This window comes from Pagrus major, chromosome 5 (assembly GCF_040436345.1).
Source record: "Pagrus major chromosome 5, Pma_NU_1.0".
NCBI classification, from domain to species: domain Eukaryota; kingdom Metazoa; phylum Chordata; class Actinopteri; order Spariformes; family Sparidae; genus Pagrus; species Pagrus major.
In genome coordinates, this window is record NC_133219.1 from 38,894,761 (window position 1) to 38,919,030 (window position 24,270).

At 42.2% G+C, this 24,270-nt stretch overlaps 1 protein-coding gene across 1 annotated transcript in view; it reads left to right on the forward strand.

Annotated features, from left to right (window-relative positions):
* The window catches only part of zmat4a (zinc finger, matrin-type 4a), a 107,771-nt gene that overhangs the window by 23,274 nt on the left and 60,227 nt on the right, over window positions 1-24,270 (forward strand). The window contains exon 3 of the mRNA XM_073466918.1: window positions 19,360-19,449. Within this exon, the coding sequence (XP_073323019.1) occupies window positions 19,360-19,449 (90 nt within the window). The remainder of the gene's footprint in view (window positions 1-19,359; window positions 19,450-24,270) is intronic.

The window sequence follows — 24,270 nt, forward strand, 5'->3', positions numbered from 1 at the left end:
GGGGATTTAATGATTTAATGGTGCAGCTCTTCCTGACTTTTCCAAATGTTTAAACAGCGTTTTACAGTCTTCTTTTACAATTTAAGCTTATGGGAAAAAAGTATCTCTGACCCAGTGTGCACCTCCTGATGGTTTACCACGATGTCAGATTGTCTTCAAAGCCTGAATCTATTTCTGGGAGTTTTGGTTGGGATGGAAAAGACAGTGGCTGATGTCTCCCCCTTCTTTGATTGGTTACTTCAACAGCCCCCTTTGCAAGGCGATAGCAGCTTATTCAACATCAAATAGGCTGTTTGTCTAGTAATAAACAGAATATAAAGCCTGTATTACATACAGTAAATAAGATCTTTAACATCTTTCAAAGATGTTTGCTCCGACATGATGGTTCCATGAAAGAGGTTTTTTCTGGCAACCACTTGACTGTCGGTGATCAAACCAAAGTACCAATCAAAAAGGTCATGGAGCGAGCAAGTGTTGAGCACATGCAAGCCTGTAGGGAGGGAAGAACTCATGCTTGTTACATCCTCATGCTCGATGGATGACATTTGTTCATGTGGAGCAGAAACATTTTTTGTGTATTTATTTCTCAAATCAAATGGAGGAGTTAATAAAGCTTCAAGATTAATTTCATATAAAATTTAAACATTCTTGACACACTGATCATCTAACTCACACTAATACGATGATCTCTGATCTCGTCGACGTCCCTTTTTGAATTTCCATACATTGCTTTTTTAATCGAATTTGAAATTGCAAAGTTAAAGCAGTGTCTCGGGTGACAGTACAGACCGGAGATGTAATTGATCTTTAAACCTCCTTTTCAAAAACACATCAAAGCCAGCGCTCCTTTTTTTAGAGGGGGATCAGAGCCGTCTCTGGTTCACAGTTCAAAGACATCGAGTGGCTCGTGTTAATTTATGCATCCGTCTCTTTGCATGTGTGGTGGATCCAGTGCGCTGCGGCTACTCCTGACAGGCTGCACGGCTTCATGCGCTGCAGGAGAGCTCCTTTTTCAAATCACTGCCTGTTACTTCACAGAGAAAATAGAATGGGGAGTGACCGCGGGAGTAGTTATTAAGCAAGGTGCGGGGGTAGTAATGTATGTGCGCTAGTAGAGCAATTAATTCAAGGAACGAGGAATATATTGCGGTTCTAAAAGCAAGTGCCAAACCTGCATCTTTTATTCAAGGCGAAACCATCTACGTAAATTCACTGATACTCTTACAGGCATGTGTATCTGTATGTAGCTTGGGTGTTGTCATGTTTCAGGGGCTGCAGTCCTTATTCCAAAGGCACATACAGTACATCATAACACTCGATAAGGATGTGCCATTTCAAAGCTTTTTTTAAATGAGGTTGAGAAACAAAGTGAGTGGAGGACAGAAATGCTTACAGTGTTTCCCACAGAAGGATATTTCCCATTAGTTGTGCAGAAATATGCTCAAATATTAGTATTCCTTCTTGGTCTTTACCACCTCCTGAGGGGAATATCTGGCTCTTTAGCTGCTTCACCATGTTCGCTCTAGTGTTAGTGTGCCAGAGCTTTTTCTTTTGGAAATAGCAGCCTATTGAACAATACAGTCGCCCAGAATAGACCCCATTAACTTTTGGTGTGAATCCAGATAATCCGAGGATAATCCGGGTGGATCCAGGAAATTTTTCTCACTTTCTTCACTTAATATGAAAACAGAAGGCAGAGTGTTGTTTGTTTGCACATATTTACGTGTTTCCTGTAAAAATGGTCAGGTAGGGAAGGAGCTGACACTACCTGACCATGAACCCCCAGTAAATACAGGCGATTAACATGGCAGCTGTCGACGACGGGGAATACAAGGTGTTTTTGTTTAACGCCTGTCAACCCGGAGCCTGACATTAGTCAGCCAGTAGGACCGCTCACATTAGCTGCATGGCTAAACAAGCAAGCATTGACTGTCTAACAGCATTTAAACTCCGTAAACCACCTCGGTACTAGCTACAGTTTGTGTCCCGACACCAGCTGTGTCACAAGTAAAGCTGCGTGACAAATAAATGAAGATCATGAGTCCATCTGCATTATTTTGTTGTCCTTGTGGATGGCTGTTTCACATCTGTAAGCTTCAGTTATCGGTGGTTTAAAACTAGGAGTGATACAGTTTGATAGTTTGTTGGGCCATGGCAGAGGTATGCGCTCTACTGAGTGCCATTCTAGCTGCTAAGTATCTGTTAAAAGCAGCAGGTTGCTGTGTACGTGCACCATTCAGACAACCTGGAGACTGAGAGAACTTAATTTCTGAAACTGAAACCAGTTTCTTCTTGAACTATGAAACAGCCACCACAGCATTAGTGTCCAGGTCTGTGAGGGTGATTTATTTTAAAGAGTGGGAACCGGAAATTGTAAATTTTTAGCCGCATGAACTATAAATGCCACAGCAGACTATCTTTAGTGCACTTTTATCCATCTACAGAACTGTATATTCAGCCACTTTAGCCCTGAATAATGTCATTAAGTATGTCTAGGGACAATGCTAGAGAGGCTTATTGCAAAATGCCACCATACTTATATAAACTAGTCCTCAGAAACACAGAGAGTAATCATTTTCTTGGGCTTGTAGCGCTGCAGCAGCCACAGTGACCGTTAACAGCAGTATTAAGCTGGTGGAGATGGTGGAGTCTCTAACGTTCTGACCGCTGTGCCCTTCGTCCACTTCACGTCTTCACTAATTGGTTTCCATTATCTCGGGTGCATTGTGAAATGAGTTTGCCCATCAACACTTTATGTTCTGTTTTGTTTGTGCTGCAATTCTCAGATGGATAGCAGAGGTTTAGGAGTTCAACAGATACACGGTGTGACCTTACAGCACATCATCGCATATAACGACTCTCACTACATACTCGAGGGCAGAACGTTCACTTGGGTTTACCACTGAATTACAGCAACACAGACTAAACTTCTGAGAGTGTAACGTCATAAAAATCAAGATGGTCTCTTTAGCTGTATTTGCTCATGTATTGTCTTGTGATATCAGGACGTATACAACCTAAATCAGCTTCTTAGTATGAATGAAGACGTGTCACATAATCACAGGAAATGTGAGTGTTGATGATGGATTGAGGAGTCTCACAGCCGAGGGAGTGAAGCTGCTCCGTCGTCTGGTGATACAGCAGCGGATACTTCCGTATCTTGTTGCCAGATGGCAGCAGGGTGAACAGACTGCGGTCGGGGTGGTTGTCGTTGCGATGAACCCTCAGATTAACAACTGTGGAAGTAAAGGGACAAAACATGTGGGTCAAGTGGGAGAAACCCTGTAATATGACTTTCTACTGTCTTGCAGTATGATGACGTGAGCCACTGTGTCATCCTTGTCCTGGGTGTTTTAGTCCCACATGCAGTGGTCCGATCAGGCTGCTGAATATGTATGAAGCTATATGTGGAGGAGACCTACTAACTGGACTTGGCTCATCTGCCCTCAAGGATGTCTGCATGGATGTCTCATCCTCACTTTCCCCCAGTTTCGAACACATGCATGTCGTATGTGACGATCAGCCTCTGTGTGTCATTCAGGCTGGATGCAGATGTTTGCCTGCAGTGCATCACATGCGTGAAAATCATGTTGTTAACATCAGATGATGGCCATATTTTATCCTTTCATCTCGACTGAAGAAAAGGATCATAAATCCACGTTTGGTTATTGCAGAAATGCAAACTGATGTTTCGTTTGAGCGAACAATCAAGTCTGAAGCGGAGAAGCTTTTGAAAAAGACAAAATATTATGTGCCAAGTTAAATGTAGGTGGGTGGTGCTGAAGACTCTACAATTCACTGGAGTGCGAAGGGCCTCCAGGGTAAATTTAAATGGTAAAGGAGCTGTGGTCAAAGTAAAAATGGAAATCGCAGTACTTTTTTAAAAAATATATTGAATTAGACAAAATAAAGTCCAACGCTCTTCACTGTGGATTCAAGTTGCGAGGCACCAAAGATAATACAAACACAGCTTTGTGCCAGTTTTATCAAAGCCTGAAGTTCACTCTTGTTTTTTATCCGTTAATAAAATAGTGCCAGTCGTATCCTGGTGTGTGCTGGAGTATTGATTTTTTTGATCTAATATAAAATCCTGAGTTTGCATCCAGTCAAGATTGCTGAAAATATCAAAGCTCAAAGTAAAATGTTTCCCAAACTCTCTCTTCCTCGTATTATGCTTCTGCCTCTGCAGGCAGAAAGGTTGTTACATTCATCCAAAGAGATGAGGTTTGCTTCTGCCCATGCAAACAGTTTTATGTCCTTTATGTAGCATGTTTGCACTATAAAAGGTGCTTTTCATTCTCTGTGTTATCATCTGTTGCAATTCAGCACATACTTCCCTCCTACAGAGAGAGAAAACAGATTTTTAACCAATAATCTGACTTTATGATTCTGTTTGATAATGGAAGCATCTCTGCCAAGGCTTCACGGCCTTCTTATTTTATTCCTTGATTTAAAAAATGTGTAATATGTAAGAATTTATGTTTTAAAACTTGTTGATGAAGGTTCATCCAAGAGTCTTCTTCACTTCTAACTGACTGGAGGGGAGCTGCAGGCTTGTGTTGCAGAGATATCTATTGAAGTTAGTCCATCGTCAGCACTCCCCTGGTGCTCCGAGCTCCCCGTCACGGTGGAATCACTTATACGACCACCAGCTGCACGGCTAAGTGAACTTGCTAGTTAAGGTTGGCTATAGTTAGCAGCCATTAGCGGTTACTCTGGTGATATGCTGCCCTCTATGTGTTTGGAGTATGAATTCGACAGGTGGCCAACCAATGAAAATACTTTGTATAGTAAAAGACAATCATTGGATGCATTTGCCTGATTTTTAACAGTTAAGTTTGGTGGTTCATGAGAAAAATTGGATCAAAGAAGCAACATGAAGACGTCACTTTTGGTTCTGGGGAGCTCTGATGAGCATTTTTCACGTTCGTTTTCCATTTGAGAGCATAAATGATTATCGTGAATATAACTGGCAGATTATTCGATGATGAAAATAATTGTTAGTTGCAGCCCAAGAGTAGTTCTTCAGACGTTTCACACAAAAAACAGATCTCAACCTCGTGGTCGCACTAGAGGCAAAAACTCAGTCTGCACGATGTGGAAACCATGAATGAATGGACAAGTTGAGGCAGCCTGTCAGTATCAGTCATCTACTCACACATAAAGTAGGTGGGTAGGTAGGTTTTTATCTTTTTTTTCTCCAAGGTGACCTTTGACTGCCTTCAAGATAACATTTTACAAACCCTGAGCGGTTCCACCTCCCACCACTCACACGGCTCCATCAGCTCCTCACCAGCTCGTAGCATGTGGGTGTAGGAGAGTGTCAACTATTGACGAGCTAATCTGCATTTTCCATGCCTGCTCTGTTTGACCTTTGCAAATATTGATTTTTTTTTGGGAGGAGAGGATTAGTGAAGCACAGGAGCTCAGTCAGTGTGAGTACTAGTGGCTGCCCTCTGGTTCAGATTATATCACTCTAAACACACACACACAAAGAACATGTCAATTTACACTCGCGCTCAGCAAACACATTTGTAAATGCAGCGACTGACTCATCAGTTTGATGGAGCCTGTATACATGCACCGACATATATATTATCCAGGGCATTGAAATGGGTTTTTAATAAATGTCTCCTCACACAGGAGACTGATACTTCCCGAAGAGCAAATTTGCAGTGCTGGTAGTTTCTTCGCGGCCCTGCTCGGCCCCTTTAGTCTGTCACGAGTTGAACGTGTTTGTCAGATAAAGAAAGAAACTAATTTCCATGATCCCTTCTTAATTACTTCTCATGCATCATTAGTCCAGTGAGGTCTCCTAATAGTTTCAGCCGGGCGGTCAGAGAGTTTATAGATGCTCTTGTCTGCGTCTGCAAGACTGATGTCCACACTGCACCCATCGATCATCGTGCTGTCATTTTCATAGGCTTCGGAGTTAATGGGATGGAAATATTAGCAATTTCTAGTGCTGACAGAAAATAATCTACAGTAGTGAAATGAGCCTGAATCATCATCATCATCATGGCGCCTGCTGATAATTGAAGAGGCTGAAAAGGTGCCGTTCCAACGAGCCTCGCGTCTGGAACACATAATCAACTGTAAAGCTACTTTGCGCCTTTGTTGAAGTCCATCTCATTAAATTAAAAATGGGAAGAAGACAAACACGACCTTCCTCAAGAACACATCCTCGCTCTGTGTGCTAACAACACACACAGGAAGAAGGTAATTAAAATGCTTACAAACATGTTGGCACAAAGAAAAAGTGGCCCAAAGCTTCTCATGTAAGCACAAAAACTGCACCGCTGAGATGCTTAGCCTCTTTTTTTTTTTAGTTCACTCTGATGCAACAGCGTTTACACAGTTTAATTATGAGCCTGTCTCACTGGGAAACAGTGGAGCGAAGGAGGGGTTATTAATGGAAATAGTCCTGAGAGATCAGTTGTTAGTCCGCCCTTTTAAAAAGCGGTGCTGGTGAGCAGAGAGAGGGAGGGAGGGGGGGGAGGGAGGGAGGTAGGTGAAACGGTCCTCTCGGCTCTTGAAAGATGATTAAACGAGTTCGAAACAGCCCCCAATCTTTCTGACAGGGAGGCGATTAGCCGACGAAGCGTGTCAAATTAAGAGAGCGTGAGATGCAGATTCCACTCACACTCAGATTGAATTCTTTCACACTTTCGGGATGACTCAGCTCATAATCCCGGGCAGGATTTTAATTTCAATATAACACCCCTCCTCCCATCCCCCCAGTCTTCGTCACCACCTGTGCTTGCAGCCTTATGAGGCATGAATTCAAAAAACAAGCTGCATTTTTTTTAAACATGGTGAACCTCGCCTTCAGTGGTGTGGGGAAAATTGTTTTGTTGCGTTGCTATGATGTTTATTGTGCATTACGGCTACGGTGCATGAATACAGAGGATGTTAGTGCGCCGTAAAACCTTTAGAGATAAAAACTGTAGTCATTAACATATTTTATAGGCTTTGATCGAGCTGTTGTGGAGGATTGGGGCCAGTGTTTACATTTTTTTAAATAGAAAACAATTGCATATGCACATATGTAGGTGGTTTGGGTTGTAGGATGTAGAAAATAAAATCACAGTATAGAAAGTGATACTTGCTTTATTCCCCGCTCCTCTTCAACCCTTTAGAGTAAAAGCTGCTGACAGTTTAATGAGTCAAAGCTGAACTCCTGGATTTTTTTCCATGCAGCCCTCCAGAGATTAATATAGAGGAGTAGCTTATTTTATCTGTATTAATCTACTGAACTTCACATATGTGCTTTTCAGAGCATACAGTGTTGAATTTACATTTAAGGAGGTCTGTATATTGTTATATTTAAATCTGGGACTCTAGAGTGTATCATAAAACCAAGATGTTCAAAATATGTAAAACTAATGTGTGAAATTGGGGCACATTTAAAGTCTGATGTTTAAAATACCGAGAGCAGAGACAGAGAATGCAGAGGAGCTTAAATCGTTCTGGTTAGCTGCAGAGGGTTGTGAAATTGAGCGTGCTGGAGTTGGTCTATGGGAGGAGACGATGGTGGTTAAAGAAAGAGCCACGGAGATGACCATCTCTGTGTTTGCACATGAGGTATGGGACGGTCAGTGTGAGGAGGGACTCTGCACTGTGTAAAATAAATGGTCTGTGCGTTAATTGTCTTTTCCCAAACTGCACTGTATGCCTCTCTTGAAAGGATCAATGGGTCTGGAGATAAAAGCTCTTTTCACAGAGTCTTTAAGAAAGTCTATAAGCTGCTGTTGGACATCATTACAGCCTTCATGAATATCCACCTCAGAACTCGCTTTTAGAAACATGTTTCCATTAAAACATAAACTTTAACTTTCTTAGTCTGTCCCAAAAACAGCAGGATTGTTTCTTTTTTTTCCTACCAACAGCGCAGGACAAAACAAGAGTTTATTCATTAATTTAATCTACAGCGGAGATATGAAAACAGACGGGGATGGTGCTGTGCTGCCTTCTTTTTCCCGGGTGATTTTGTGCCCGGTAGGAGACCGAACAGCAGAGTGAAACGAGGGAATCAATCTGAACACTGATGGTGTCGTTCTGTAGCTATTACGCTGTGCAATCAACATTAACTTCATAATGATACATTAAAGCAAAAATCGTGTCTGCTGCCAGTTTAAAGTCCCAAATATCTCAGATAAACGTATTAATATTCTGAAGTTTAGCTGCGTTTTCCCCCCGACTGTCAGTTTGGAACTTAATCAAGGAGCATCAAGAATAATGACTGGTTAATTATAATTAAAATATAACAAATTAATCACCAATGAGTTATTGTTTCATTTGTCTCATTTGCTAACTAAAACTCTTAACACTGAACACGTAGGTAGTAATGACATGCAGCTTAAGCCGGCCTAATTAACGATGCATCCTATAAATTAAGCTAACGTTACATAACACCCCCGAAAATGTGCCGTGTACTGCACTGGAAGCACGGGGGGATGTTTGCTCGAGCTAACCCTCTTTACTTTTCCAGCTTCTGGGGAAACAATAAAAAGACTTTTCTTGGTCAGAGGAAGCTGCAGCAGTTATTACCTGTCACATTATAACTGTACATTTACTGCCAGAGAGACAACTTACTGCTTTCAAGTACAAGTAACGCGCCTCTCAAACAGCATTAACGCGTTATTATATATTATTATGGGCTTTGATGGATTTATTTTGGAGGTTTGCAGAGGACAGGATTTTGTCATACAGCGCATGAGAAGAAAGCAGCCTGCACTTTGTATTGCGGTGCTCAAACACTGTTTTCATCAGTCCAACGTTCATGAGGAATCATCTTAAAATCCACTGAAGAACAAAAAAGCCCTCTGAGCTCTGGGGAACAGGAACGAGAAATAATGTTAGGATCCGTCAAAAAGAAAAGCATCGGAGTGAGACGTCCTCAGGCTCTGTGAGGAGACATTGAGCTTGAATTGCCCACAGAATCATAATATATTTACTCTTTACATCCGAACGTGACGGTGCATTGTCTTCTTGAAATATGGTCATGGATAGACAGTTACAAGCAGATGTTAAGTGTGTACATCACCCAAACACTGACAGGGTTTGTTCTGTTTCTGCTGGTGACATCGTCGGTCGTGTAACAATAAAACTGTGGCGACATACATAAGCACATGATGTCACTTCCCTCTGGGAGCTGGGGGGGAAATCGCTGCATTTGTGCTTTCTAATACGGGATGTCGCGTAAAGCCGACGGGCCTGTTGTCTTTGATCTCAGAGGGTTTTGTTGGCGGTCGATGCGTTGTTGTTAGTGGGAGTTTGAGAATTGACTGCGTGGCCTACTTTTTCACGACAGCATTCTGTCAGCCGTCTCGGGGATCGCTCCCTGTATTGTCTACTGATCTCTGCTCAACAATCCCTCTTGCTTGCTTACAAAGTGGCCCAATCAGCTTCCAGCGTGCTGTCTTTGTGTGGAAAGGGTTAAAAACTTTAAGGGGAAAAAAAAGATCATGAATCCATCTAGTAATCATCTGAGGTTTCAAATCTATTGTAAGAGCAATGAGGTGGCGAGGCGGCTGTTTATTTACATCACACTGTCAGCAGTAAGAATTAAGTAGGTTCCTGTCCGGAGGAACAGATTGAACTCCTGCTTTGATATATGCTCTGATTGCAATTGCTTATGTTGGTGTGAGCCAGCTGAACTGAGGTTCATTTCCAGCAGCGGATAGCTTGGCAGGTATTAGCGTGACAAATGCAAGACGACAAGGGAAGACAAACGGCAGGTGTTGGGCCAGTATGTCATATTTCAAATTTTGATTTAAGGATAAACCCCCCATGAGCTACAGTACATCCTCGTGTTTTCAAGAGCAATAATAGTAACGATAATACAATGAAATAATCCAAGCGACACAAAACAATCAAGATAATAACATTCATAATAACACACACAGGTAGGGGCTCTCCCTCAATCCCCACCACACACACACACACACACGCACGCACACACACACACACACACACGCACACGCGCGCGCACACACACACACACACACACACACACACACACACACACACACACACACACACACTGCATCTCATCTGCACTGACCTAATGAGAAAAAACAAAAAATGAACATCGCCAGATAACGAATATGTCAAAGTCTTCTCATGAACTGAAAAATAATAAAAACAAGAAGGTAAACAGAATCCAAACTAAAAACAAGAACATTTAATGTTAACAGGCAAAGAAGTGGTGAAAAGCAGTAATAGATCAGACGCTGTCGGTAAGAAGCGTGCAGGTTGTGCTGATGGATCGGTCTATTCCGACTGGAGCTCAGCAGGAGCGTCCAGGCTCCGACACCCGGCTCTCTCCATTAGTCCTCCACCGTTTCTCATTTCATGCATACGGAGCTGTTATAAATTTGTGCTTCAATGTAAAATCATTTAGTGTGTTTACTGCAAATCCTGTGTTTCTGTAAAGCTGCCTGTCAAACAATTTTGAACTTGGAAACACCTCACATGATTTAGGCTGTATCATTTTGTTTGTTCTGGCTGGTTTGTGATGCTCTTTCTCTTGCTCCTCGCTGTGTGGGCATCCTGTTCACACTCCCAACTAGGGATGCAAATTTGAAGCAATTTCTTTAATTGATAGTCATCGATTAATCATTTACACGTTTTTTCCGTGAGAAAACGGTTTCAACCACTGACATGCTCTGTACTCGTTACTTGAATTTCCACATTTTAATTGAAATTCGTCCCGTTTGAGACCAACAGTCAAAACTTCTAAAGTTCTGGTACTTAAAGGAATAGTTCACTCTAGAATGAAATTCAGTCATTATCGACTCACCCTCATGCTGATGAGAAGTCCGGTGTAGTTTCTTATTCCTCAAAGTGCAGCTGGAGACCCGCGGGGGTACCGTCCTGCAGCAAAAATCCATATAACAGGCGTCAATGTGCCCGAGGCGAAAAGGTCCATAAAACTACACAAAAACTTTGTAATATTCCTCCATACTGCTCGTCCGCTGCAATCCAAGTGTCCTGAAGTGGCGACATCCAGAGTTTACTCGAAACAACGTCATTTAGTACATTTTTGTAGCCTAAACAGTCACTATGCTATATCTGCCTGGAGGCACGCTCCCACGTGCACGCGAGTCTCCCTCACAGCGGTTTGCACTACGGAAGCCGCGCCGGACAAGATCAACAGAACTCGCGATAGATACACACCGGTATTTACATCCTGCTGCGGTTATTGCGTATTATTGTTGACTTGAAAGCGTAATCTTCACGTTCAAAGTCTAAAGGAGTTGTATATACCACAACTGACACTAGAGGGGAAGGTAGAGTGTCATAGTTTGGAGTTCAATTTATGCACTGTTCAACTTTTAAGTGTTGATTCATGGTTTTGATCAAATATGGTGAATAAAGTCAAATCTGCATTAGTTGATTTATTTTAGCCAGATGTGGACAGTGTAGCTCAACACTAGCACATTATCAAGTTGAAATGGCTGATGAACGCCAGTCTTGACCTGGTCTCCACTAACTCTGAAGGAAAAAAATCCCATCACTTACAAAGTCATGCTGGAAAATGTCCAACCCTTGTGTTTATGACAGCAGTTCCCCTTCAGTTTGCTGTAACAGTGCCTAACGCTGTTATAGCCCCAATAGCACAGCAAAGGGGAAATATATCTGGAAACAGTGCCAGTGAGTGAAGGTAACAGTAATGCACTGTAGCAGTAAAACTCTGCACCCAAATGACTCCTGAGGCACATGTTAGCCTGGATACTTCTGAGCACTGACGACAGAAGGTTTTTTAAAATGATGCTGTCGAGTGTCGAGCCAGGAAGTTTAGCGTCACAACTTTGGGGCCTGCAAATTCCAAGATGTTCTCAGGTCAGATTTGATAAATAATCCCTCCAGTGAGTTCTGGGTCTACCCTGGAGGTCTGATCCCAGTCGGATGGCTGAAGCCCCTCAGCTGGCTCCTTTTCAACACCGAGGAGCAGCAGCTATACTCCCTATCGCTAAGGCTGAGCCCAGCCACTCGACAGAGGAAACTCATTTCGGCTGCTTCAATTCAGGATCTCATCTTTTAGCTCATGACCACAGGTTAAAGTTGAACGTAGATCTCAAGCGTTGCATTCCGGCTCAACTCCCTTTTTACCACAGTGGTTTGGCACAACGGCCACATTACTCACCAAACAGCTGGTCAATCTCACGCTCCATTTTTTTTTTTTACCATTCCTTTTGAGCAAACCACCATCTTCAGGCAGAGAACAAGAGCCTCAGACTTTAAGATGCTGACTCTCATCCCAACAGCTTCACACTTGGCTGCAAACCGCCACAGTTTGTGCTGAAGTTCACAGTCTGATGAAGCCAAAGTAACTACGTCATCTGCAAAATTCAGGGACGCAGTTCAGAGAGTCCCTAACCGGACTCGCTCCTCACCCCAGAGACAAGGGGCAAGAGTGGCGAAGGTGTTTGACTGTGGAAAAAAAATATGGACTGACAAAGAAAATATAGGAAAAGGAAAATAAAGGTTAAAGTATTTTTACGGTTGAAGAACCTGACAGTGTGGGTAAATGGATGCAGAGACTGTAAAAGGTTCCTTGTGTTAGTCTTTAAGAGTGCAGGTCTCAAGTGCATTTAGAAGTAAGGTTGGTTTCTTCACAGCTGTTTTTCAAAAGAAACCAATTAATGGAAATCATTCATGGACTATTTATGCCTTTTACTGGGTAAATGTGCTGCAGGCTGTCGGTGTGAGGAAAGCTAAATCATCTTCCGTACTCTGCTGCTGTGTTTTGAAGAACTTTAGCAGAAGTTTTCTTCGTTCTGTGCTGGAAGCGTCAAATCCTTGGAGGTTTTTCTGAGTAAACATACTGTAATCCCCCCCACAAAACACTGCGTGAGCCGGCTGTTTAGATGTAAACGAGTGATGATTCATGAGATAATGCCTGTTTGAGTGGGGACTGCGGTGCTTTTCCCATGGTTCCATGCAGTGGAGAGCTTTGTCATAGACTGGAGGGTGTACAGCAACAGTAGTAATAGTAGTAACAACGCAGAGCCTTGGGCTGACTGGTAAGCACACAACACTCTAACAAACCTAAATCATCCAGGGACAGCTAAGTAAGACAGCTCAGCCTTGGTCCTGAGTGTCTCAGAGCTTACCTGACCTCTGTCACAACTGTTTTTGTCTGATTTTCTATAATTAGAGGACTCGCTGAGGCTGCCAGCACACAGCCACTGGTCTATTCCCGATCACAAAACACCCAGGCCTGTGTTTGGGTAAAGGGCTCCGAAAAAATTGCCAGGGAGGTAGAGAGGTTCATCCGAGTTGTATAACAGGCGTCAACACGAGGCAGTAAAGAGCGCTGTGATGAGAGGAGATGGCACTAATGATGGTACTTGCCTCGTCCTCCAGGGCACAAGAGAGGCAAGCCTTTGCAGTTGGAATGAAATACAAATACTCAACTTGGTGGCAAAACAGGCAAGTTACCATGTCTTTTAAAAAAAAGGACCATACCAGTTGTTGTGCATATTTATGCCCAAATAACCAACCAATATTTGCAATATTTCCATCCATACAGGCAAAGATATCATTCAGCGATATGAGGTGAATGGGAAGTTCGGATTGGACCGACTGTGCTCAGTGAAGCACTCTGCATTTGTGACAAAAACATTCTAGCTAGGAGGGATGAACAACTTAGTAGTCTGTGCTGTGCACCTGCAAGAGAGGATCAGGATGTAGGTTCATTCATTACATTGATGCCTTGGCCCAGATCCCTCCAACATTGCTTCCAAAATGTCCCATCAAGCGCTGCTGTTGATTGCATAATTTAACATGACTTACAGCCACACCAGAGGGTGTTTTGGTCGATCTGATGATGATGTCCTCTTAGTGTCCCCTCTTCTTGTTTCCCGGCACCATTTCCTCCTCAGAATAGTCAAACTGATACACTGCAACAGTCATCCTGTTGAAACCATTATGGTCGTCATGCCTGAGCTCCTCATCGTAATACGTGTCGTCTGGAGTTGTCTTGTGAAAATGCTGCTACTTTGCAGTGTTACTCCATTACTAATTACTCTTGTTGTGTGATGTTGTCTCTTGTTCTGTTTTCTTCCGGCCTTCTTCAAGAGTCAAGCAAGCTCTGACATTACACAATGTGATTGGTCGGTTGCAATGATTATCCTGGAGCGACATTAATTATGAAGCTCCAGGAACAACACCAACACAGCGATATCAAATCATGCCCATACTGCTAGCTGGACTCATCCACTGACACCTACAGGACTAGAAAACAGATCTTGTGCCTCACAGAAATTATTGTAGGGGAGGCACAAGATCTGTTTTTATATACAGGATACCAAGGCTAGAAACAAGGCTTGTTCCTAATTGGCCGTGACGTTCCGGTTGGTTTGGGTGTGTTTATCACTTGTACTGTACAGTAGCCACCCTGACCCTGGGGAGGGGGAGCGTTTGAGCCTCCACTGATCAGCTCACTGATGAGGTGGTAATGCAGTATGGATTTTTTCTTCAGTCCTGATTATGTCAGAGCGCTCACCGAGCTTCTCTCTCATACAAACACGTCCCACAGCCGACCAATATAGTTCAGTTACATTTTCAGTCAGTGGTCATTTTTTTTCTAATAAGCGTCGCCTGACAAACTGATCAGCTGGAACATGCCTGAACAGCTGTAGATCTGCGGTACACAGTGAGTTACACTAATAACCTACAGGCTCCCATCACTTCAGTCCATTGGTGCATGTGTCTCCTCACTGATACCTGCACAGAGTTTTCTTTTCTCATGACTCGGTTTTCTGGAGTTTTTGTAATGTTTTGGTTTGTTTTGGCTCATTTACTCAAAATCACATAAACCTGACAAACCCTCAAGGCCACTTCCCAAACACACTGTTCTGTTTTCTGCTCCTCCGGTCCATTAGGTTCACTCTATATTCCATGTATATTTTACTGTGGCATGAACATGAACTTGCAGAGACTTAATACTTAATACTTGTTGAAGTAAATATAGCACAGAACTTAATCCAACACGCTGAACTGCTGCTGCAACGAGTAGTCAAATGATTGATGAGTCGATGTTTCAGAAAATTAATCAGCAACGACTTTGATAATCAAATAATTGCTTCAGTCATTCGTCATAGCAAGGTAAGGCACTGTGGTGCTTTGAACCAAATGTTAATGGCAGTATGACAATGTTATAAAATGCTAATGTTTAGCAGGTGTAATGTTAATCATGTTCACCGTCTTCAGTTTGTGAGTTACCTTGCTTTAACATCAGTACGGCGGGGGCTGAGAGACACCGATAATGTTTTTATTTTTTGAGTTTTTTCCACCTCAACACCCTCCAGGCTTCGTATACACCGAAATAAAGCACAATTAGAAATTTAGACCTGATGATGGTTGCTGAAGTTATTACAATTCCTCCTGAGGGCAGCACAAAATGTCTGTACCAATTGTCATGTGGAGCCATCCAATAATTGTTGATGATGGTGCTGGAGGAAGAAGCATCAAGTCAGCAAGCTTCATCTTTTGTACCACATTGTGAAAACTCCACCCAACAACTGTTAAACATTTCAGTTTGGACCGAAGTTGTGGGCTGAACATTACCATCCCTTCCTCTTGATGATCACTTACTAAGCAGCTGCTGTTTATGATATCCATGTTTCCTCCCTGTGTAATCAAGTTTAATACAACTTACCTGGGTCTTTTAGCCTTCTTTGTATTCATCGTTAGGCTTATTTTCATCCATCTCAAGCTTACCTCTCTCATGCAATCTGCTTTTATTATCTAGAGCTCAAATCTCAGTAGTTCTGTGCTTGTTTTGCAGTTTTGAAAGATGCATGTGATAGTACAGGTTTGACCTTTGGTGAGGTACAATGTGGGGAAGCAACAGGGGACCTGCTGCTGGCAGAAACCGGAGCCATGATAGGAATGATTCCACATGAACGACATCGGCTTCACAGATGCGCTCTTTCATCAAATTTTCAAATGAACCAGTTACGGAACAAATTACAAAAATAACCTTTTTCTTGTAGGATGGAGAGACAGCACCACTCGCACATTGCCATATTATTTCTTCTCTTTGATCCTCGCCACAAAAATAATCTGAAACATGAACCCTTGTATAAAGAAAACATATCAAAGGAAACATTTTTATTTAGCTTAAGAGGTGCTGGTTGGTGATATCAGACCAGCTGTTTCCAGTGTTGAGGAAGAAAGTGAATAATCTTAGCAAACTGAACTGTTCCTTGACTCTGCAGTAGTTAGTCCTTGAAAGACCTGCAGCACCAGACTGTGTGCCAGATATCTTAACATTTCTTTCACTCCTGGCAAAAGCTGTAATTGCATCTGCAGTTGGCGACGCTTGGTAATTAGGAAGTTATAAAAGTAAATGAAGAATATATGTACATAAACAACTAACATAATTAGCATATAATAAGACTTTCAAATGTGTAAATACCAAAAGGCCAGTGTGCAGGGCAGTCCAACTGCTGCAGTGTCCTCTGTTAGCTGGTGAAATGTGAACATTTTCATCCAGTTGGAAGTGTTTGCACTGCAGATACCCAAGTACTACTGCAAAGAAGAGATGTTACCTCAGTGCATAAAAGGCACTTTAGGGTGACATAACAAATAATGTGTCTGGGCACTGGAAGTGCAATTGATTGTAGGTGAACAAAGCACCGATATGATTTCAGGGGGTGATTTAAAGCCCAGTTTGCTGCAGATAGTATCTCTGTGAAGACGGTGACCTCTCAGGAAAATGATGTTCAACTCTGGCTGATTGTCTTATTTATGTACTCCATCAGTGGCAAACGTGAGCGAAGCATTTTCTCCGTTTGATTATCCCTTTTCAAAATCTCTAAAAAAGATCTTATAAGGCATATTTTGAGAACAGGAACAAACAGCGTGAACAGTACGAGGCTGATGCAGTCTATTCATCGGTAAAGTTGGGGAGAAAATTTGAATTTCAAATGCTCAAATTTTCCTTCTTCTCCATTTAAAGAGAGTTTGAGATATGTCTGCTCTTACAGTGAGCATGTTATATTTAAAGGGTAATACAATATGAATAGAACAGCTTCACATTCCCAAAATACACAACAAGACTGCTGTTTTATATAAAAAGGCAGAATCTGCTTGTTTCCTCGTTCGTTTGAGCTAAAAGTGTCACAATCACTTTTCATATTTCTGCGAGTATTAGTTTAAAAAAAAGGGAGTCGATCAAACCGGAGCCAGTTTTAATTAAAAGTGTAGAGAGTTAACTGTCTTGTATCCAATGCTTTTCAAGATGGATCATTTTTTTCCCCTCAAGGAAGCGGCAGAGCTCAGGTTGCGGCATCACTGCCAGGAAAGCAGACAGGCAAGACAAATAGATTCTTTCAGCCCTGCTCTCACCCCCCAACCAGACGGGATGAGTTTGTCTGTCATGCCCTTGTGAAGAGAAGCCGATGGCTGTCCTTCTGCCTGACAGAGTAACGCATCGGGCACCTGTCCATGCTGCTGCATGCCTCAGTAGACGCTATCTTGTAACTGTAAACTCCCCCTCATCTGTGGCTTCCCTTGACGATGCCATGACAATATCACAGGAGGGTTTTACCTCCTCTTTTCTGTATCTTGACATCTGAAGCTGCTTCTCCTTGTAAAAGCAGAATCATTTTGAGATAAACTACTCCTGTCCTTCCAAATCCCGTCTTTCTACTGCCGCGGCTGTGCTATCAGATCCTGGGGGGGATCGATGGGCTGCCGGTAAGAAGACTCCGGCTTCACCCTCAGTGAACCAAGCACTAATTATCCATTCAATTCAGTGTCAGGGAGCGGCAGCGAGCACTTCATTTGACAGTCGTCTCCCGTGTTTAATGGGACCTCCTCCCGGCACAAATGTAAAACCACATCTTTAAAAAACAGGAGTGTGTATCGAGAGTGCTGAAAAGGCAAAGTGCCATGTTCAGCTACAGTCCTGTAAATAATATGTGGCTTTTTCAAATAAGCTCCATGATATGACACAGTCCATTAACTCTCAGTTGCAGGACTGCTTTCTCTGTTCTGTGACCTCAATATTGAATTTGGGCTCTTATATGGGATATGTCAGATGGTGGTTCAGGCATCAATAGAACATCTCCTGGATACCTTCCTCTCACTGAGGTTATTATTGGTACATCCGACGTGTTAAAAATAGCTGCAGCTCATGGGATTAAATATCTCGATGGGCCTTGGAATGATTTGGGTTCTGCAGTATGGATAGACGAGAGTCTCCTTCCAGGAAAAAACGACAGAATCGTCGTTTCAGCAAATTTTCGCCCATCAGCAGCTGAGGGAATTATGATTATGAATTATGACTGCTGTACGTTGGGAGTGAAGGAGGAAGTGGTGTTATCACAGAGCCACTAACCCCCCGTAGAGGGAGAAGGTTGGAGTGGTTAGATAGGTCAATTAAGTGTTGGGTGGTGACCTCTGTTTCCTACCAACACTCAATATATGTATATATTTTTAAAAAAAACATGACCACAGTTGCTCCCTGAACATAACCAAGTTTCTCGCGATTCGATTCATAATTGATTATCGAGTGCACTATTTTTCACTCTTTTCCTCCAATTTACTGCTGAACCATTAATTGGGGTCATTAATCTGCTGATTTACAACATGAGACACAACTGGAAATGAAGATAAATCATCTGCAACCTTTTAATTTGGAAAAAGTTAACAGCATCAATTCATTAATTAATTCATTTGAAAGCATGCGTGCATGTGGATAACACAATAAAGGAGGTGTGTTGTGCTGTGTTATTAACGTTATTAACGCCTCTGTGCTGCACTGTTAGCTCCGGGGTCTATCGTTGTACAAGACGCTGAGCAGAAGCAGAGTTTTTAAAGGTTAAACACTGAGCAAAGTGTTATAGTAGAGTTATGTTCTTCATCATAACGTCTCGTGACGACACAAAAAGTGTTCAGACATGTGGCCTGCTTCACATTCGTCTCTCAAAAATGTCATCATTCAGTCGTTAAATAAACGACACCCTTGCAACTGCTGCCTTGTTAACTCTAGCACGTGCGCGCTGTGTGTGTCCAGGTGCTGCACTACGCTTGCAGTTTAGTTCCACTTGTTTTTCTACTAACTAACATTTAGAAAATCTATATTTTTTTACATTTGTGATTCGGGTTTTGAATCGTGGTAAACTCGATTACAAGTAATTATTAGAAATATTTAATAAAAGTCCTGTTTACGGTTTGAGTGGAATGATTAGAAGAAGAGGAATGAAAAATGTTGTTGACCTCGTCTTAGAGAGGAAAACACGCTGAGACGTGAAGTGTTTACTAACCACTTGTATGTAATGAGTCTACCTCTTGAATGAGACTCTTCTCTTATTTTTTTCTCCTCTTTCTTTCTCTCAGAGTCGGAAACACGCCAACAAAGTGCGGCTGTATTACATGCTACATCCTGTGGATGGAGGCTGCCCTGCCAAGAAGCTCAGAACAGACAATGTGAGTCCTCCTGTGTAAAACTGTGCTCCGTGCTGCTGTATGTCTCCCCACGGTGTCGGTAATCACTGAGAAACATGCACACATCAATCCACAAGCTTGCCAGTCTCATATGCTAACCCTCACTCTTAATGGATTTTCTGCTTTTCCCAACACCAGTGTGACCACCCCCGCAACCCCCCCGCACCCCAGAACGGCTGACAGATAAACAGCAGTGCCACATTTCTAGACCAATGAACAATGCGACAGTGACAGCGCTTCGGTCTGACGCATTAAACACAAAGACACATTGTGAGGTATTCGGCCCTCCCAGCCCTCCCTGTCATGTAAATTGGGAGTACATGATGTGTTTGACAGGCGCAATTATGTGGCCCGTCATTTCCTGTTCGATAAGTGATGTGTGTTGGTTGTTTTTGTGTAGCCTTTTACCACTCAAAAGCAACTTCTGGTCCCTCTGTCTCCATGAGGCAAAGACAAAAAACACAGTCGCTCCCATGCCCACACTCAGATAAGCATCACAGTGTTGAGATTTCATGGTGCATGTTGAGATTTCATGTTTGTGTCACACTGAGAGGGGACGTTTCCCTTCCACGTTCCTTTCAAGTGGCGTTTTCGGGGTTGGCGTGGTGTGATGTGATGTAGGAAGGGAAGAGAGGCTGTGGAGAGACTGATTACTGGGGAGTTTGCAAGATATCAGTGTAGAAATCTGGGCTACTGGACCAGATAAGGACACATCAAGAGACGCTATCGCTTTCTCTGGCTGCCTCCGCTCATCACCCGGTCCTGCTGTTACGTTTGTTTCACTGTACTTTCCCCCTCTAACCCAGTGCTCCCTACGCTGCCTCGCTGTCTTCTTTCGTTCCCATCTCCTCATCTGTCCCCACATGCCTTTTCCTCTCGCCTGCCCCCTTTTCCCCTTTCCACTTCTTCACTTTCCCACCTTGTCTCCTTCTCCCCCCTCTCCTCGTTTCTACGACTGTTTCTTTGATTAGATTGTTCTGCGATCTCTCAGACGCAGGAGGACTTGTACTCTTATCTCCTGTCAGCATTGTGCTGAAACTTTTATCACTCGCACTGAACTACATCTAATCAGAGCGAAGACTGATACAGACGCGGTTATAGGCAGCAGTTTGTGCTTCCCATTACTTACAACTCGCCGTCTGACTGTTTGATGCATAGTGTCATATTGTTTTTATGCCTCTGCGCCTGGTGATAACCATGGACAGAGGCGTTGTGTACATCTGTATGTCTGCACCATACTCATGAACATGATATCTCAGGAACAGGTGAAGGGAATTTCTTCATATCTGGTACATACGTCAACTTGGACTCACTCTGACCTCACAAAACATGTTTTTTGGCCATTACTCATGAATTCATCCCTCTATCAAGGCCCAACTGTTCCCTTTAATTGAATCAAGCCTAACCCAATATCAAACTCGATATTAATCCACCCATAAATACTTCCCCTCCAGTCAGCGCTTTTTTCTCAAACAGAGAACGGGGATGTGGTTAATAGTCACACAAAGTTATTACCATCGCAACATGGATGTGTGATAGCGCCGAAATTAGCGCGGACAAGCAGCATGAATATTAGCAGGGATAGTGATAGTCGTCACTCGCACAGATTTTCTTGTGTGTTGACGAGTGCCCTGTTTCTTGAAAAAGTAGCTACGCTGCTTTTATAACCTCTATTGGAGGATGTTTTACGACACTCAGATTCGACTTTAGTCATACTCAAAAGTCAAATTGTGGAACTGTGTGGCTCAACATTGTCAGGAAAGGATTCAGAAAGATATGAGATATCATAAAAATACTAAAATACACTGGAGGGGGGCTTTAAAGAGGTTATATTATGCTTTTGGGTTTTTTGCCTTTTTATTGTGTTATGAAGCATTTTTGTGCATGTAAAAAGTTCTGCAAAGTGAAAAAGTCCACACCAAAGGGAGTTACTCTCTCCCACAGAAAACGCTGCTCCTGCTCTGCCTGAAACGTCTGGTTTGGAGTCGAGCCTTTACTTCTGTAACGTATGTTTGTCACTATGTAACAGGCCTTATATTAATACATATATTTATTAGAAAATATATACACTCCAGTCAGTCAGCAGACAAACAGATGCTACTGCTGCAGCAGCGTTATTTTAGATCACACTACCTTGCTAGGCGTGACCGGCCCTACTCTGCCTCTGATTGGTTTCATCCTGCCCGTTAAGTAATGCGCATGTGCAACTCTCACCAAAGATTGAACACAGGCGAGATGTCTCACTCTGTAGCTAAAACGGAGCGTTCAAGACACAATGTGTAAAGGGATGCTGCAGCGATGCACCATATGAGAAAAATAATGTGTTTTTTGAAAATCAAAGTATGTAAATCTATTCTACTAGGACCCCCGAATAAAAGTATGAACCTGGAAATTAGCATAACATGACCTCTTTAAGCTTATCAGATCTGTAGCAGCCAACCACTAGGACAACAAAACAATACAGATGAAGTCATAATCTCCATTGTGTTGTGGAATAATACATCCGTGCATTATTCCCTGAGAAGTTAACAAAATGTCAAGATCCATTGTCCGTCCAAGTACCACAGAAATCCAATCAACAGTTTTTGTATAATCCTGCTGACAAACGAGTTTACCGACCAATCAACAAACACACGGAGGTAATTATGACAGCATTTCACACAAATGTTTAATTGGATAAAATCTGAAGGATCCACATTCTCACAATGTGGCTGGAAATGATCAAAAGACATTGCAGACTTGAATTTTACGTGTGGGTTTGAATCTTACTCCTGTTTTCTGTGAGCAAACAAACAAATCGAAGGAGCTGAAGTCAACAAATCATTCAACACTCCTTTTCTGTTTTACCATCAGCTTAACACAATAGACTTTCTTTGCACGCATCGTTTTTTTTCTGGGTGACTCTTTTCTTCCCGTAGAAACCATCAGTAAGTACAATCCAGCTATATCCCTGCAAAAGTCCTCTTTGTCTGAGACAAGACTGAGTAAAAATGTCGATACGACACTGAGACCTCCAAAAAAGGATACTGTACTGACATGCATGTCAATACAATGACGACTTCCACTTTGCCAAGAAATACACTCCAATACCCACAAAGTCTTCACTACATATATTACATGAGTCTGGACAGACATGATTGTAAGTCATCCAACCTGTTTATGGTGTTGTATTACTTGCTGATGTTCAAAAAATAAAATTCTCAGCGGTAACTGTTGGTAGTAAAACATATTTATGCAGAATCATTCAGAAGTTGGCTAAGTGCGTGAAGTAGAGGCAGTCGTATTTTTTTCCTCTGGCCTTTACTATTACTCTCAGCTGCTCTCAATATCAAAGCTGTTTGTATTTTGTGTTTGGCTGTCAGGTAGAATCTGTGTCTGTTTTGTAGCCGTTCTGTTAACAGGGATGGCGGGGAAATTGTTTTCTACATGGATACAGTTGTTTTACCAGAAACCGTCCTTACTGCAGCAGAGTCAACAGGGAAACGGCTCATGTCGAGCGTTCAGTGCCGGTTCATGTGAGGTGACCTTGATGGCTTGTGTCATCTAAAGGCATCGGTGTGGGGGAGGGTTGTGCTCAGTGTTTCTTTGTAAGTCTATGATGTAAATGTCTGGGAGCTGCTTTTATCTTTGCAGAGTTCTGGATGTGGAGTCTGACAGCAAAAACACACATTTACACAATGTGTTTATGCTGTGTTTACTGGGGTAAAAGAAGAAGATGAGGCATGTTTTAGGGAGAAGAATCTTTATTTGATCACATATCGTACAATGTACAACAAAGTGGTACTCTGCATTTAACCCATCGCGGGGGAACAGTGAGCAACATCTACAGATTTTAGCCGGTGCCTTGGTCAAGGGTACTGATATCCAATCGTACAAAATTACGTTATTATGTATTCAAAACTCATTTTGATCTGATTTGAAATAAAATCCTTGTGTCTGACGTCACTAATAATTCAGCTTTTTGTAAGCTGATGAGCTAAAGATGATACTGTAGGTCTCACGTCCAAATGTAAATTCCTGTATTTCTGCCAGAAAGTGAAGATAGAGACATTTAAATAACGAGGCTATAGATATTAAAATTATTGTTATCGAGATCCCTGTCCTGTCTGTGGCACTCAACCCTGACGATGTGAATCTTAAAAACATGACCCATGACTGAAACAGCTGCTCATTGTAGTTTTTAACAAATGAAATGATGCATTTTGAGGGATTGTTTTATCCTCAGATTTGGAGCTCCAGTGAGTGTTTTTTAGACAACAACAGTGCACAGAGGAAAAAGATATATCAGACGTGCATACACACACACACACACACACACACAATACTTCTTAGGGGATACATTCATTTATTTATGATTTGGGTCCTTTTATGGAATTTGTTGACAGTTAACAGAATATAGTGAATCACCAGATCAGTCTTTAAGAAATTTAAAAAAAATCAGATTGCTAATATTATTACAGAATGTGGAACTTCACAGGTCAAAGTCAAATGTATTTATAGAGCGCTTAAAAACAAACAGGGTTTGTACCAAAGTGCTTGTAAAGAGATGTTTTGTCCTAAGTGGATGCTGCCCAGCTGCTCTGAAGCACTCCTGTGATTGATTTGTCATCGTACAGCATGTGACGTCGCGTTTTAATCGCATTTTAAAACCACCTTCAAATGTGGTTTGGATCCAATTTGCAAAAGATTGCATTACCTGAGTTTGTCATTCAGACTTCCTAAAATCAATCTGGATACAATCTGCATATAACAGTTTGCAGTTTGAAGATAGTCTTAGTGTTTAACAGGCATATGTCAATGACA